The sequence below is a fragment of the Phocoena sinus genome, chromosome 17, assembly GCF_008692025.1.
Source record: "Phocoena sinus isolate mPhoSin1 chromosome 17, mPhoSin1.pri, whole genome shotgun sequence".
NCBI classification, from domain to species: domain Eukaryota; kingdom Metazoa; phylum Chordata; class Mammalia; order Artiodactyla; family Phocoenidae; genus Phocoena; species Phocoena sinus.
In genome coordinates, this window is record NC_045779.1 from 28550048 (window position 1) to 28568290 (window position 18243).

The 18243-nt window shown below is 37.3% G+C and overlaps 1 protein-coding gene across 2 annotated transcripts; it reads left to right on the forward strand.

Moving 5' to 3' along the window:
* Nucleotides 1-3831: 3831 nt before the first annotated feature.
* Nucleotides 3832-15848, forward strand: LOC116742770 (solute carrier family 7 member 13-like). 2 transcript variants are annotated; one of them, XM_032610651.1, is made up of 4 exons: nt 3832-4622; nt 9032-9163; nt 11822-12183; nt 14938-15848. In XM_032610651.1, the coding sequence occupies exons 1-4, from the start codon at nt 3956-3958 to the stop codon at nt 15223-15225; spliced, it is 1449 nt and encodes a 482-aa protein (XP_032466542.1). In that variant the 5' UTR covers nt 3832-3955; the 3' UTR covers nt 15226-15848. The 2 variants fall into 2 exon arrangements, with proteins under 2 accessions (XP_032466542.1, XP_032466543.1); XM_032610652.1 differs by lacking the exon at nt 9032-9163 and having other exon boundaries at nt 3854-4622.
* Nucleotides 15849-18243: the final 2395 nt, after the last annotated feature.

Below are 18243 nucleotides of genomic sequence, written 5' to 3' on the forward strand. Positions count from 1 at the left end.
GCGCGTCCGGAGCCTGTGCTCCGCAACGGGAGAGGCCACAACAGTGAGAGGCCCATGTACAGCCAAAATATATATATATATATATATATATATATATATATATATATGTAGAGAGAGAGAGAGAGAGAGAGAGAGAGAGAGAGAGAGACCAGAAGACTACAACCATCTGAAGCTTGACTGAGGCTGAAAGATCCTCCTTCAAGATGGCTCACTCACATGGTTTTGATGAGAGGCTTCAGTTCCTCACCAGGTGAGTCTCCCCATAAATTCTCCTCATGACATGGCCAATGGCCTTCCCCAGAGCAAGTAATCTGAGAGAGAGAGAGATAAAGAGGGAGAGAGTGAAAAATAGAGGTTGAGAGGAGAGGGGAGGGGGAACAAAATTTCACTGCCTTTTGTAACATAATCTTATAATTGACATACCATCTCTTCTGTATTCTGTTGTCACACAGACCAAGAGTAGTGATAGCACAGTATGGGAGGGAAATACACAAGAGTGTATGGATCATCTCAGAGGTTGGCTACCCCAAAGAGGACCTACCTGAGTTACAGTACACATACAACACCCATTATTACACAACTTTATAAGGTAAAAACTAAAAGACCCTCCTTGATCCTTCTTCAGTCACTTGCCCCTTCACTCACTATACTCCAGACACAATACCTATCTTTCAGCTCCTGAGTACATCAAGTTGTTTTTCACCTATGAGGCTTTGCATATCTCTTCCTTCTTCCAGAAATTCTCCTCCCTCCCAATCTCTGCATCTTAAGTTCTCAGTTTAAATACTGCTTCCCCTGAGAGTTCTTTCATGATCAAATTATGTCATCAGTGATGTTAGTACTAACAATGATAATTGTTAATATTTACTGCATGGTTACTATATGCCAGGTACCATTCCAAGAACTTTTTATGTTCTAACACATTTAATTCTCACAATAACCCAATGAATTAGGTACTTTTATTATCCACATTTTACAAATGAGCAAACAGGCCCAAAGAAGCAACTTTCTTAAGGCAAGAAAACTAGGAACTGGTGAAGGATTTGAGGAATAGTGTGACTGACGTGTCCTGAACAAGAAGAGAGGGGAATGAGAGGAGATTAGAAAGAATAGTCAGGAAACTGATCTTGTAGAGCCTATAGACCATAGACTATAGCCTATAGCCATAGACCATATTACATTGATATTTTATTCTAAGGGCAATAGTAAACCATTGGAGAATTTTAAGCAGTACATATAATCTGATAAAGTAATACTTAAACATGTTTTAAATATAAAGAATAATAAACACTCAACCTAAGAAATAAAACACTACAAATATTGTTAAAGAGCCCTAGGCTACTCTCCTTTCCCCACTTACTCTTAGAAGTAGCCCCTATTTGGGGACTTCCCTGGCAGTCCAGTGGTTAAGACTCCACACTTCCACTGCAGGAGGCACAGGTTCAATCCCTGCCGGGGGAGCTAAGATCCCACATGCTGCGTGACGTGGCCAAAGAGAATAAAAAGAAGAAGTAGCCCCTATCTTGAATATCATTATATTTTTATCACATATGTATGTATATTATGTATATATACAGTGCGACTTGCTCTTTTGTTCAATTTTGTGCTTTTAAATATATATACATAAGACTATTATCTCCAGTTCATTCATATTGACAGCTTTGTGATATTGCATTGTGTAAGTGTAGTAAAATATATTTTTTCATTCTCCCATTTAATGGACATTTATGTGGCTTTAACATTTTTACAAAGAGAAAGAATACTGCTGTGATCATTCTTGTATGTTTATCTCTCTAAAATATGTCCTAGATAACAAAAGATTTTAAAACAATAGAAAGGAAAAGAAAAAGGAAAAAGCACCAAAACTGTCATTATCTACAGACTAAATGATTATCAGTATAGTAGAATTAATAAGAAAATAATTATTAAGCAATTAATCTGAGTCTAAGATCAATTGTGAATTACACACCAGCATCAAATAGTATGAAAATGTTCAAAAGATAGAATTTACAAGTGAAAATAAACACAATGTACCTAATTCTAAATTTAATCAAAAAATGAAAGAACATTAAATTTACTTTTAGAGTTGTCTACCTTTTTCTATGGAGAATGGGTTGGAAAAGACAGGAGCTAAAGCAGAAAGATGAGTTCAGAGTTTTTCACCATTACCTAAAAGAAAAATGATAGTGACTAAGATCAAGTTGTTTGTAGTAGAATCGGAGACACATGGTCAAATAAAGATATGATTTGGAAATAGAAACAAGAGGACTTGGTAATGGATTGGATGTGGGGGGTGAAGGAAAGTATCAAAGATATTGAAATATAGTTTTGATCAATTGAGTGGTAATGAAATCTACTGAGGCTTGAGACAAATTAGAATGGTAACAAGAGTTCCACCTTAACATATCAGTATTGAAGTTGCCTGTTATGTACACGTAGATATAAGTAGAGGCTTCTGTCTCCAAGTGAGTGAACTAGCTTGTACCAAAACAACCCTCCTACCAAAAATAATTTAAAATGTATAAAATATTAAAATGTCTATTTGAAAAAATAAGAAATATAGCAAAGCAGTAAGAGTTTAAGCAGTCAAAATCCTGAAGAAAAAAGAAAACTGGAGAAGTGAGCCCGACATTCAGCATCACTTCTCCCCTAGAAGCATTTGACAATATGTAACTGGTGAATCAGAAGATACATCAAAATAAAATACCTAGACAGAAACATGGAGAGAGAAGTAAAAGATGGAAATACAGAAAGCAGAGTAAACATGTATAATATGGGCACAAGTCTAATATACTTCTGGGATATAATTTCACATCCAACAGATCAGCAAAAACTTTAAGTCTGATGATACTAAATGTTGACAAAGCTGTGAAATTGGAATCATCTAATAAAACAGCAGAACCCTGTGAACTAGCAATTCCATTCCTATGAATATCCTAAACTCAAATATGGATTAAAGAAGAAATTGTAAAAAAAGTTCATTCAGCATTGAATTTAATAGTGAAAAAGGGTCATCAAAAGGTAGATAGATACATTCATAAATAGAAACTGTAAAGGCACCTTCATTCTTCCAGTTGCCAGGCCCACATACCTTGCTCAATCTTATTCCTTTCAATCTCTCATAACCCCACATCTAAATTATCAGCAAATTCTATAGGGTCTACTTTAAAAATATATCAAGAGTCCAATCACTTCAAACCTCCAATGCCAGCTATCTTGTCCCTAAGCTTAAATACTTGCTAGTTCTATATACTTGGAATGGTCCATCCCCAGCTCCTTTCCTTTTTTTTTTTTTCTTTTTCTTTTTTCCCCAGCTCTTTTTCTTGTGTGCAGCTCTAATTCCAGAACTACAAGTAATACAATAAATAATCCAGACAGCCATCTACTGCATGCTTAGGAACATCCTTGGATCAGGAATCAGTAAATAGAAACCCCAGCAACCTCATCTATTTCCAATAGCAGTAAGTTCAATTCAGGCTAAAATTTTCCTCAAGAGTACCTGTGGTTGAGACATAATTCACATACCATATGACTCCCCCATTTAGAGATGGGTTTTGTATATTACAACTTTTTAAGACTTGTGGCAAAATACATATAACACTAAATTTGTCACTTTGACCATTTTTAAGCGTACAATTCAGTGGCATTAGTCATATTCACAATGTTGTGCAGCCATCACCGGGCATATTTGAATTTTTAAATAATTAACATGAGAAACATTTTAACTCTGGCCTTAAAAGAGTTCACAAAATCTTAGAACAATTTACAAGTTAATCATTTTCAAAACCAAGTTAACGGCAGTAATAAAATGCTTATGTAAGGACAATGGTTAAATCAAGAAAGCACTTTGCAGAAGAATCATGGGGTGAATGTATAAGAGTTAGCAATCCACATGAAATTGTAAAATTATTTTTCAGGATTTAAAAAAAAAAAAAAACAGGAAAAAGGCAAAAGCATGCAACTCCTGAGGGCAATAGGATTCTTCCGTGGAAACATTTTAATATTTAGTGCCACAATAGGGGCAGGAATCTTTGTGTCTCCTAAAGGGGTATTAAAATATTCCTCACTGAATGTAGCTGTCTCCCTGAGTATTTGGGCTGCTTGTGCTGTGCTGACTTTGATCTCCGCTCTCAGTCACGCAGAACTGGGGACAACATTCCCTAGAAGTGGAGCACAGTATTATTTCCTCAAAAGATCTCTTGGATCCTCTGTTGCTTTCCTCAGTCTTTGGATCAAACTTTTTACTCATCCCTTAAGACTAGCTACTGAAACCTTGTTACTATCTACCTATACAATTCAGCCTTTCTATGCCGGGTGCCCAGCTCCAGAGCTACCAAAGAAGTGTCTAGCTTTGGCTATTCTGTGGTCTTTGGGACTTCTAAATACTCGAGGGGTGCAAAAAGTGGCTTTGTTTCAAACTATCAGTACTGTGACAAAGATGACTGTCCTCTGCTTCATTTCCATCACTGGGATTGTGCTGTTAGGGATTGGGAAAAAAGAGAACGTGGCCAGGTTTGAGAACGCTTTCGACGCTGAACTTCCTAACGTCTCACAGATTGCAGAAGCCTTCCTACAAGGATTGTTTGCATATTCTGGCACGTCAATCCTGAACAGCATAGCAGGTAAATCTTTTTCTGAAATAGTTTTGTCGCAGCATAAAGTTTTGTCTACAAGTCTGTGGAGAAAGATATATCTGATTTGTTTATTTGTGGGGAATTGAATTAAATCTGTTCTGCATGCTCTACATGTATGTAGTTTAATCATCATTAAGACTTGGTAGATACTTATCTATATAATATACACAGAATTTAGTGTTTTTCAGGTCACTCCCCTATCACAAACCTGGGAATTTTATAAAGTTTTCAAGAGAAAATTAAGACCACTCTCAGATTTTACCGTACTTTATTCTAACAATTTTTCAAGACATTTTGAGTTAAATATCAATTATATAAGAAATATATTAACATAATCCATTTGTAAAAAATTAAAACTATCACAGATTTTATATATCCCCTACCACATTGGTAAAATTTCACATCCTAATTTTGATTCCACAATATGTCTTAGAGAAATTTCCATATTAGTTCTTAGACATCTAACACATTCTTTTAACTGCTGCGTAATATTCCTTAGAATGACTTTACCGCACTTTCACATTAGAGGTATTTAAAATGTTTCCCATTTTTTACAATTTCAAGGACTGGTGTAATATCCATGCCTCCCTGCTTATATACACTGTTGTTTCTGCAGGGCAATGCTGCTCCCTCTGATGTCATGGTACCAAATGAATTTGGTAATAGTTGCATAGCTCTCTACAGTAAACAAAAGAAATAAATAGAAAACAATTCACTATATTTCTTTTACATTTTAAACTTATAGGAATATTAAAATTTAAGGAATATATTAAATATTGAAGTTATATAAAACTTCCAAACAAAATCTTTGCAAAAATTTTAATAAGAAACCGGAGTTTGTTCCTCTAAATATAATGTTGCTATAGATTTTATGTTTGAAATGTCCTTAATACTTTATCAAAACTTTTAGTGATGATTTCTTCAAATTCTAAATTCTTGAATTATTGAATTTTTTTATGTTCCCCAGTCAATGAGACACTTTGCTCACTCATGTAGATTACTAAAAATTTAACAGTTGATATATTTTTAAGTACTTTAGCATTTTCCTTTTTTAATTGACAAATGTAACATTGAAATTTCTTGCAATAAAATTAACAAATTTTTAAATATCAAGCCTTTTCAAATAAGACTTTAATTTACCTAGCACAAATTAATTATGCCAACAGTCACCTTGCTGCTAGTTTGGCCATTAAAAGGCACATGAGTCATAAGTGAAAATATTGGATATATATGGAGGCAGGGTTTCACAGGTCACTGCTTTTGGAACTGCATCCTCCGAGGGTCACCTAGTCAGTGGGCAGCGGTGGGTTCTGCAAAAATAAATACCCAGATGTTGGTGCACCCCTTGGCTAAAGTAAAGCATCACACTAGAGCAAGCCCAGGTGTTCTTGATAGTGATGATTACCTAAAGACACAGCGCAGTGCAGCTTTAGACCCAATTCTGTCTGAAGCACTCATCTCATTCTCCCCCTACTCCTTGGTTTGATTTGTTATCAAACAAGTTAAACCTTGAATTAAGGACAAGAATCCCATAACGGGAACTGACAGAGAAGTGTAACTTCAGATCAATATGGTTGTGTTTGAAATGTCTAGTGAAATTTTCTGGATCTGCAGACTATTAGAGCAGAAGGTCGAATGCGATGAGTACCGTAACACGGCCAGAACTTGTGGCTAATTGAATGGGGCTGGCTATCAGAACCAGCACTTCATTAACTTACCAAATTTAGAGATCTGGCTTCTTCCATCTCAAAATGGGTGATCCTCGCTAGAAAGAACTCTCTCCCTCAAGTTTGGTTCTCCGAGTTCCTGAGCTGTCATATTCCTAACTAATTGTAAACAGAATAGATAGCTTGTGTCTAGATTCTTACCACCAGCCACATATGGCTAGTGAGCATCTAAAATGTAGTTAGTCAAAGTGAGGTGCTCCATAGGTGTAAAATACACACCAGAAATCAAAATCTTGAATGAGCAAAACAATGCCCAATAGCTCATTAATACTTTTTTTATAAATGTTACATACTGCAATGATAACATTTTGGATATCTGGGGATAAATATATATATTACTAATTCCATTTCATTGGTTTTTCTTTTATGTAGCTACTAGAAAATTTAAAATTACATAAATGGCTCACAGCATATTTTTATTAGACAGTACTGCTAGAATAGGAAAAATACAAAATGTTCCCAGCTAGAGTCATTAGGCTTTTGTACCTTTTATCAGTTCATAAATGACTGTGGGCTGCTTCTGAGGGGAGAATGTAAACTTCTAGATTTTTCTAAGCAAGGCAGCTTCCTCCCCTCCCTGCCAAATCACCCAAGGACTAAGGGCAATTCTCAGGAGAAGGGTTCAGCTATAGGGAACTAGCAGTCATTATTCACAGAAGCTGGAGGAGAGGAGAACCTGCCGGTCAAGTTGTAAAGTCATTTACCCACACAGGGGATCAGGGTCACTATCTCAGGTGATTGAAGCTGTTGGGTGGACCATCCCAGCTCACACAGTTACTTACACTTCCCAGATTCAAGATAAGACATGTGATCTGAGCACTTGATGCTTCAAGTCACATATGCACAGGCTGGTTCTGTCACACTGTTGCTATAGTAATAGCGGACCCCAAGACCTCACAATTCAGCTGACATTGATTTTATATCAATATCACCTGATTTCTTTCCAATCGGAATTTGGATGGACAGACTCTCTTCTACATGGCTTACGACAAATTTCCTTCACTGCTTGAGTAGATTCAAACAATCTCTTGACTGCCTGATGGACTCTAAATTGTTTTCCTCTTATTATTTTATTCATAACCCATAAGACCCTGAATTCTATTCACACCTTTCTTACTTATGATGACCCAGTAGTCATTTTAATACAGTAAATTTGCCTAGGTAGGAAAAGTTTGCTTGGGAGAGTAAGGATGAGAAAGGTACTTCCTCAGAGGTCAATTTGCTTGAGGGAAAGAGATGAGAGAACCGTTACTTCTGAAAAAAGGAAGAAATTACATATCTCAGATGGGATGAAGAGACATGCTACATACCAAACAGTCTTTTTTTTAAACAACTGTACATTTTTTATTTGTACAAATCTGTGGGCTGGCAATCTTTGTTGCTAACTGCAAAACCTGTTTCCCAAAGTCCATTAAGGGTCACAGCCAGGTTAGAACTCCAGACCATTTAGGTCCAGGCCTATGCTCTTAACCACTCCCCTGAATTTCGTTTTTAAGAAAAACAGTATGATGTTTAGGAATTTTGAGATAATATGTCAATTTTAGGAATCCACTGTTGATGCAGTGTCTCCTCCCCTGAGGTAAGGCCCTTACAATTGACAGAAACTGACCCAAACATTGTTAGGTGCCTTGAGCTCATCCTTGCTTTTGGTTTAAAAACTTTATTATGTATTGGAGCTCAAAATTTTTCCCAACTGAGGACGTCTATCCAAGAGGGTGGGAGTAAGTGTCAAAAAGAACTCTGCACCTTCTGTCCAGGAAATCCATCACCTCAAGGTCCAAGAGATCTAGCTACATGAAGGCTGGAGAGTGCAGTGGTTACTGTCTGGTGTCAGACAAAACTTGGTTAAAATCCTGCCCTCACCACGTATTTGCTGTGTGACCTTGGGCAAGTCTCTTAACCTCTCTGAGTCCCTGCAGTTTCCTCTGTATTTGAAATGTAGACAAAGCACAGTATGTCCTTGTTGCTGTCATGGGTATTCAATACTACACTTTGGAAGCCTCTGTGACAAAGCAAGACATAGATGTGCTCACAAAAGGCTGCCATGGCATGGGGGAGGGGTGCATCTGTTTTCTTTTTGCACCAACTGATCCCTTTGCATAGAAGACTGCCCACTGAGTTCTTCACATAGTTCCCTCCCTCACTTCCTTTAGGTCTTCCCTCAAATGTCATTTCTCAGCTAACTTATTTAATGCAAATTTCCTCCCGCCCCCCACTCTGCTCTCATCCCTGTTTCATTTCTTTCTCTTTTTTTATTGAGGTATAGTTGATTTACAACATTATATAGGTTTCATGTGTACAACATAGTGATTCACAGGTTTTAAAGGTTATAGTCTATTTATAGTTATCATAAAATATTGGCTATATACTATGCACTGTACAATATACCCTTGTAGCTTATCATTTTATACATAGTAGCTTGTATTAAATAGTCTTTTCCATCACTGTAAATCCATAATCATGAAATAGTTGGAAATTTTGGATTTTTAGTATAAGATGGTGAGAAATCCGAGCTTTCAGGCAAAACTTGCAAAGGAGTAGAATCAGTCAAGCAGATGAGGAAACAACAGACACATGAATAATACTTTCTCATCCTTTTCATTACAAAGAAGTCTTCAAAAGTCTCATAATAATATGACCTTTTCTGATGAGTTTATTTGTGTTTTTTAGGAGAGATAAAAAATCCTGGTGAAAATATTCCCAAATCTCTGATTACTGTCCTTCCCATGGTGGCTGTGATTTATTTACTGGCTAATGTATCCTACCTGGCAGTTTTGACTCCCAGGGAAATCATCTCTGCAGGTATGAATGTGTCTAGACAAAGAGGAAATAGTCACTACTACCTCCTCTGAATAAACAGGGACTCTTACATACTGCTATTTTTTCGATACACCCATAAGAGTGTAAATGTGATGTGGTCCTGCTTTGGTTTTCACAAGAAAGGAAAAATAATCATCTAAACAATCTATTTAAAAATGAGCACATGCTAAAGACTAAGGTCGAAGGGTAGAAGAATGTGAAGAAGCAAGAACTGAAAAGAGAATGAGGAAGAGGAAGAAGAGGAGGAAGAGAGACATGGAGGAGAAAGAGGAAAGAGAAGAGGAGAAACAGGAGCAAGCAAGGCAAGAAGGCAAAGAAGAAACACTTTGTTAGAAGATGTTCCACCCTTTAAGGTGCACCCAGGTACCTGTCCTCAAAATAGTTGTTTGGAACAAGCAGTACCACCTTCATTATCTTCATTTTTCAGATGAGGAAACTGTAGCGAGGAAAGTTAAATAATGAACAGCATTGATAAGATTCAAAAATAGGTCTCAGTCATGCTCTTCTAATGATAAAAGATTGCTTCTTGATCAGGTTATTGCTAGTAATGGATTGTAAATGTGGACATCAATTTGCGAGATCTGACCTTCAAAAATATATTCTTCTCAATTCCATCAAGCATGGTGCTCAAAGTTACACAGCTAGTAATTGAAAAAGACAGACTCAAATCCAGGTTGTTTGACTCCAAGACCTGTGTTCTCAACCACCATACTAAAATGTCTCAACACAAGCAAACCAAATCAAAGCATAACCACCACTAATAGGGCCTATTAGCAAAGCAAGCAATAGTATGAATATTTATTAATATATATTAGATGATGAATTTTATTAATACATATAATCATATAACATATACATGACTAAATGGAGATACAACAAAAAGTTAATAGTAAATGGCACCATCTGAATGATAATATTGCAAGATATCTTTTATTTCCTTTTTTATACTGTTCATATTTTCCACAATTAGCATGTTGTACTTATGATCAGAAAAAAAATTTTAATACCAAATAATTATATTTCCACAGAATCAAGTGACGAATTTTTATGACACCACTGGGTCTTTTTTAAAAAATGTTAAATTATGTTCACTTTACTTTAAAAAGGCAGAGTAGAATTTGAAATATATTAGAAAAATTCTACAAAATTTTAATTTTTAAAAAATAATTACTCCTGAAAGAAGAGAAGTTTGGTTATCTAGAAAATTCATTTATTGAGAACAACTAACTCTTCAAATATTCTGGATAGAGGTCAAATAATACATCAACAGAAACATAGACTCCAAAACTATTGTATATACAAATAGGCACAGGGGTCTATGAACACACATAGGGTGTGTGGTTTTGAAGGGGCTGACTGTGTCACTCCAGTAACTAGAATTCCCCTGTAATGGATGTGTTTTCAAGGCCAGAGGTCACAAAGAGGATCAGTCTAGTGAGCCACACCACTGAACTGGAGTTCTGCTCTATCATCTGCATTCAAAGCCTTTACAAAACTAAGAAGCTTTGAAGTTCATTTTTTAAAAAATCGATATTTTACATGGTCCCAAAAGTCAAAAGGTGCATTTATACATCTTCTCTGAGACTAGTATAAAAATGTTATGTTGATTCTAAAAGAAAAAGAGGAATATACATTTCTAAAAGTAAAAAGAAACACACTGCTTCCCACAGTTTGGTCTCACAGGAATACAGTAACACACTAAAGGAGATTTTTTTAACTATGAAAATGAGAGGGAGAACTATAATTTGCCTTTCACCCTACATCCAAACCAGGCAGCAAGTTCTGTAAAGACCCACGTCACTAACATCTCTCTTTGGGTGTTCCATCCTCTTCTTTCCCCCACTCAGTGCCCAGGCCCTTATTTTTCTTGCTTCATTTACAGCAATAACCTCCTAATGTATACGCTCACCTCTAACTTCCTCCTTCCAATCCAGCCTCCACTCAGTCTCTAGAGATGACTCTATAAAACACAAATCTAATCCTGTCATCTCCCTGCTTAAATATTCCACCATCTTGTTTTCTTGCATCTCCTCCCAGTCTCACTCTCACAGCTGCTGCAACCACCACACCATCACTCCATCATCACCTTCCTTCAGACCAACTATGAGCTCCTAACCTGACCATGGCAGGTTCTCCAAGATCTGACTCAAGCCTAACTTTCTATCCTCATCTCCTGCCTTCCCTTGCACACACACACACACTCACCACACATCAGACTTTCTAAACAATTTACTGTGTTTCCAGAATAAATACTATCTCTCTGCCTCCCTCGCAATGCCATCTCACCAGCCCCCACCTGATTTAGATGCCTTTCTCATGCTTAATGTCCCACTTATAAGATTTATTCTAAGTTTAATACACTTTGAGTCCTGAAAAGTGCCTCCTAAATCCCATGCACAAGCTAGTCTTAGAAAGTTTGAAATGTAGTGGCAAATCACCCCTTCCAATGCATTCTACTGACCAACACAGACCACAAGGCCAGACCGTATTGAAGAATAAGTAAAGAGACTCCCTTTCTTGGAAGGAGCTGCAAAAGCATATTACAAAGGGTATGGTTGCAGAGAAAGTGAAGAATTATTGCCGTAGTTTCAATCAAGCAAAGGGACTGACTTTTTTGAAATTTTTCTAAAATTTTCATAGATGCTGTTGCTGTCACCTGGACGGACAAAATAATCCCTTCCATGCAATGGGTCATTTCTTTTGGAATTTCAACTTCAATATTTAGCAGCATGTGTTGTACAGTGCTTTCGGCATCAAGGATGATCTACACAGCAAGCCAAGAAGGACAACTGCCTTTGATCTTCTCGATGCTCAATAACCACTCGTGTCCAACCATGGCTGTCAGCCAGATAATCATCTTAACTTCAGTTGTTATTATAACCTCAGATTTGATCAATTTAATAAAATATTCAGGATTAGCAATATGGTTTTTAAGAGGGTTACATATGATAGGTTTACTTAAACTAAGGTACCAGGAACCCAATCTACCTAGACCTTACAAGGTAAATCAAAATTAAAATGTTAATATTAAACTTCTATTCTCTGTCTAGGAATATAATTTCTTATTCTATATGGGATGCTTCTAACCAGTCATGAGTCAAATTTATGAAACATCTGAACCAGACCTCCATTTCCCAGCTTACTGATGTGTAATCGACTGTATGGGCTGCATTTGGTCTGATTTTTCTAGAGTAAAATGTCAAAACTGATTCTCCTCAAGGAAGACAGATGTTATCCTTATTGTCATCTTTCAGGAGCTAGGTAATAACACTTCTGAGGGGAGGGCTTTTTGCCCAGCTCAAAAGCATCTCCTCAGTCCATGAACAGATGAGGGTGATGTGGCATACTTTTCTTGTGTATGGCCTTGATAGGGTCTTTATTTTATACAATAAGATGTTAATCTAAGCCTCAGTTTAGGTGATTACAAAAATTTTGAACCTGAACTTAACTAGCAAGATAGAATCACTATCCTCTATGTAATGTCAGCAGGGCTACTGTAGGTTCCTAGAGTGTCTTTGTGCAAAATATAATAAAGCACCCCTCCCTCTAGGCAGTCCCAGCCCCGTGCCCAGGCACAGAGCCTGGTGAGCTAGATATCAGCCCCCTTTTTCCCCCTCAGATGGGTATGCTTGTATGAGTGTCAACTGCCTAAGCAACCATATGCAAAAGAAATAAAATCAGACTCTCATTTGAAAAGACCGTTCTGACAATAGTGTAGAAAGTGAATTAGAAGGAGGGGTGAGCAGTTTCAGGTCAAACAGCTGGTATAGATTTTCTTAGCTTTACCCCCTTTTAACTCAGGAGAATCCTAAATCTCAGAGATTAAGTAAATTACCCTAGATAAAAGGATCAGGGCTGGGATTTAAACCACACATTCTGATTTCAGAGACCAAATTTTTGTTATATTTACTGAAAAGATAGTGATGAATTTTTTATTCTATAAAGGATCCTCTGAGGAAATTTTCTCTGATCTTAGCATCAGGAATACTTGGGCCTCTTCTAAACAACTGATTTGCTTATGCCTTTTGGTGGCCTGCTTTCAGAATCTATATGGGGCTTTGTGGCATGCATTTTGTGAGCCAAATTTATTGTTTATCCATGTTTCTTTATTTCCCTCATTTCTTTTTATAATTTTCATTTATTTTGCCTTGGTATAAAATAAGCCATACCTTGCTATAATGTAAATCCTAAAAGTTTCCAAACAGTCTTTGTTTTATTCTTTAATCATGTTATAAATATAATCCGGTGGCCCATATAATTAAGATACTTCCTGGTTGTAGAGATTGTGTGGAAAATAAAATGATAGTCCCATATTTCATGCCAGCGACCATAAAACCACTTGAGTGTGCTTGTTAAAAATCTGAATTCCCAGTCTCGCCCCTGGAGGTTCTAATTTAGTAGGTCTTAGATGGGTCTTAGGAATCGGTATATTTATCAATTATCTTGGGGATTCTTATGCAGAGAGGTCGATTGACCATATTTTAAGAAACACTAGCTTAGACAGTTTTGACTTTCTTCCCCCCCCAAAAAATGGATCCCTCTTGGCCATGTCCCAAGTTGAAAAAAGAAAACAATAATATCTTGAATTTCAGTCATCCATTTATTCAACAAATATGCAGTGACTATCTGCTATGTTTCAGGCACTCTGCTAGGCAGTTCAGAGAAATAAAGATGAATCTTTCCATCAAGAATCTTCTTAGCCTCATAGAAGAGTAAGAAATGTATACAAATCACTGTTATAAAGTTAATTAAGAAATGTCATTTGTTGAGCACATTTTACTGAAGTACACTGTATGCAATTCTTACAAAGATTTTAGGAGACCAGCATTAGATAAAAAACTCATTGCAAATGAGTCTAAGAGGACCCTTTTTCTTTCGACACTCAGACTTTATATTTAAACTGTAATAACACAGAGCACACACATATTTCAGGAATATTTGATTAAAAACCTCTGAACATAATTATCCATTAGTACCCGCCGACCCACCATGTCCTTCCTTCAGTTGTGGTAGGGGTGCAGGGCCCTGAGGGTCTCACTGAGCCGTGTTTGGGGTCCCTGTGGAACAGGCACTTGGGGAACCACCTTCTGGTTGTTCTCTGCAAATAGGTCTGAAGATCAGATTAATTAGGTAGACCAAAGTTATACTGCTAGTCAGTGTCACAAGCTCCCTGGAGAAGAACCTTCTTTATTTGTCCTAAATACCTCTGTATCCTTAACATAGCACATGCCACTAAGCAATTCAGTGAATATTTCTTGAAAGAATGAGCAATTAAAATAACAGAGATTGCATTTCTAACCAGACTTTTCTGATTCCAGTATTTCTGTTGTTTCTATTACTTGATGGTGCTGCCCTAAGAAAGACTGACACATGCTCCCTTATAAACAAATATTTCAGTTATGATGTTACTGGATTTTCAAATTCCCAAAACTAAGAATGCTTCAATGATTAATACTAGAATGACATAGTTAATTTTTGATGATGTTTAAATGTATTTTTTCTATGCCTGAAAATGAAGCACTAATTTTAGTAAATAAATGACAATATCTGATGAATTGAGTAGGCATTCATGAAAACTATAGAATGAATAAAATACAGTTCCACTTTTTTACAATCATTCAGTCTGCCATTGATTTATTTTCTGTAATGTAATAGTTTGGAAACATCTGTTCCATAAGAAAGAGAATGTTCTTATGTTGTTTATAGAAACCTAAGGACAACGTCATCACTAATCTTAATCTTTTTTTAACTTTCAGGTGCCTTTGCCATTTATATTTGGATGCATAGCTATATCTTTGTTTCTGATTTTGACGCCATTGATTCAGGCTCCTAAAATAGAGCATGTCTATGGGCTTATCTTTATGTTCAGTGGACTCCTGTGTTACTGGATTCATGTTCACCTTAATCAACATTCTGTCTGTTTTGTCAAAATCACTTGTTATTTACAATTACTGTTTAATGTTTCACCACCTGAAGACCATGATGAAGGTACTTCAACAGGAATAAATGACCTTAAAGAAATCTTTGTAAATAAGAAACTTTAAAATGTAAAATGTTTAATGAATGAATACATTCTTAAAGGTAAACTTTGCTTTAAAATATATAAACACAAAGCCTCTACCTCCTGCCCAACCTCCAGCTACACATATCAAATCCACCACCCTAGCTACATATTCAAGCTCTTTACAATTCAAATTATTCTCTTGGTAACTGAAGCCTTAGTTCCATAGTGCCCAACATGTTTCTCACCACTTTCTTCTTGGTCAAAAATTTTAAATGCGTGCACACACACGCACACACACACACACAAACACAAAGTTTAAAAGGCATAATATGCCTTAGTCACTTAATTACTGCCTACTTCCATGTGTAAAAATTATTATAATGTTGTAAACAAGAAACTAATATAATGTATGTCAATTATATACCAATAAAATAAACAAACAAGTAAATAAAAAAACAAAAAGTCATTGCCAGGAAGATAAATTCATAGGTGCCTAGTGTATAGCAGATACTTAATATTTGTTGAATGAATGAATATAGTTGCATCAGCAAAAATAAAGAAAATATTGTAAATCTGTAATTGATATTAATAAATACTATGCATTACTTTCTACTCACTGGTCTAAACTCTTCACATTGATACCAATTAAAATAACATATTTTACTTTCAGGTCTCTGTATTTAGCCTTTATAAAGTGTGATACGCTAAATCATGGTCCTCAAAAATACGTCTAGGTCAATTAAGTTCATATCTAGTAAGAGAAGTTTATCAAAATGTTTCCCAAATTTTGTGGAACCCTAAAATCAATACATTAACTGGCATTAAAAAGGGAATATAAAGACACTAAAGTTTCTAAAATCCAGTAATAATAATAATGATTTTATTTTGTTCCTGTAAAAATAAAAATAAACAAGGCATTATTTAAAAAAAACAGAAGGGAGAGAATGTCATGAAAACTTTTTTAAAGACTTTGAAATCGAGGTGGGGAACTTACTGGATGTCCTGTCTAGTATACCTTTCTTAGTTACTTGTGCTTTTTAATGTCTTTAAGCCATGTTACAACTCTAAGTTGTAGAATACTCATAATAATGCAAATGATTTTTGACAATAGAAATATAAGTGAATTTTGTCTAGTGGATGCAGTGATTACCATGGATACTGACCACTTTTACTTCTACTTGTAAATTTGTTTCGACATTCTTGACTGCCTATGTGTGCACATTGTTTGAATTCTCTTTTAAACTGGTTATAATATCTCACTGGTTCCCTCATTAAATAGTGAGTTAAATATTTTTTAAAATATATATGTATGTATAAGCTTATATATATTTTTATATTTAACTCATTTCATAGATATAGATATTGATATAGATAGATATAGATCTCCAGGCCCTAATCCCTGGAACCTCTGAATCTTACTTTATATGGAAAAAGAGTTTTTACAGATGTGATTAAGGATCTTGAGATGAGGAGCATTTTACTGGATTATCTGTGCAGGCCCTAAATGTAATCACAGATGTATTTATAAAAGAGAGATAGAGGGAGATTAGATACAGACAAAAGAGAAGGCAGGGGGAGGCCTTCAAGATGGCGGGGGAGTAAGATGTGGAGATCACCTTCCTCCCCACAAATACATCAGAAATACATCTACACGTGGAACAATTCCTACAGAACACCTACTGAACGCTGGCAGAAGACCTCAGACTTCCCAAAAGGCAAGAAACTCCCCACATACCTGGGTACGGCAAAAGAAAAAACAGAGACAAAAGAATAGGGACAGTACCTGCACCTCTGGTAGGGAGCTATGAAGAAGGAAAAGTTTCCACACACTCAGAATCCCCTTCACTGGCGTAGACGGGAGTGGGAGGGGGTGGGCGGGGGAGGGAAGCTTCGGAGCCACGGAGGAGACCTCAGCAACAGGGGTGCGGAGAGCAAAGCGGCGGGATTCCCGCACAGAAGATCGGTGCCAACCAGCACTCACCAGCCCGAGAGGCTTGTCTGCTCACCCGCTGGGGCGGGCGGGGACTGGGAGCTGAGGCTCGGGCTTCGGAGGTCGGATCCCAGGGCGAGAACTGGGGCTGGCTGCGTGAACACAGCCTGAAGGGGGCTAGTGCGCCACAGCTAGCTGGGAGGGCGTCTGGGAAAAAGTCTGGAACTGCTGAAGAGGCAAGAGACCATTGTTTCAGGGTGTGCAAGGAGAGGGGATTCCTTCCCCATGTGCCCAGAGAAGGCAGAGTGCCACCTAAACGAGCTCTAGATATGGGTGCGAGCTGCGGCTATCAGCTTGGAACCAGAGATGGGCGTGAAATGTTAATGCTGCTGCTGTAGCCACCAAGAATCCTGTGTACAAGCACAGGTCACCCTCCACACCACCCCCGGGCCCACCCGGAGCCTGTGCAGCCCGCCACTGCCAGGGACCCATGATCCAGGGACAACTTCCCTGGGAGAACACATTGCTCCCCACAAGCTGTTGCAACGTCGTGTTGGCCTCTGCCACCGCAGGATCCCCCTGCATTCCAATTTTAACTATGTACCCCTCCCTCCCCCCAAACCTGAGTTAGCCAGAGCCCCTAATCAGCCGCTGCTTTAACCCCATCCTGTCTGGGTGGGGAACAGACGTCTGAGGATGACCTACATGCAGAGGTGGGGCCAAAACCAAAGCTGAACCCCAGGAGCTGTGTAAACAAAGAAGAGAAAGGGAAATTTCTCCATGCAGCCTCAGGAGCAGGGGATTAAATCCCCACAATCAACTTGGTGTACCCTGCATCTGTGGAATACCTGAATAGACAACGAATCATCCTAAAATTGAGGTGGTGGACTTTGGGAGCAACTGTAGACTTGGGATCTGCTGCCTGCCAATGACTTGTTTCTGATTTTTATGTTTATCTTAGTATAGTTTTTAGCACTTATTATCATTGGTGGATTTGTTTACTGCTTTTGTTGCTCTCTTCTTTTTTTAATTATTATTACTTTTTTTTTTTTTTTTTTGCGGTACGCGGGCCTCTCACTGTTGTGGCCTCTCCCGTTGCGGAGCACAGGCTCCAGACACACAGGCTCA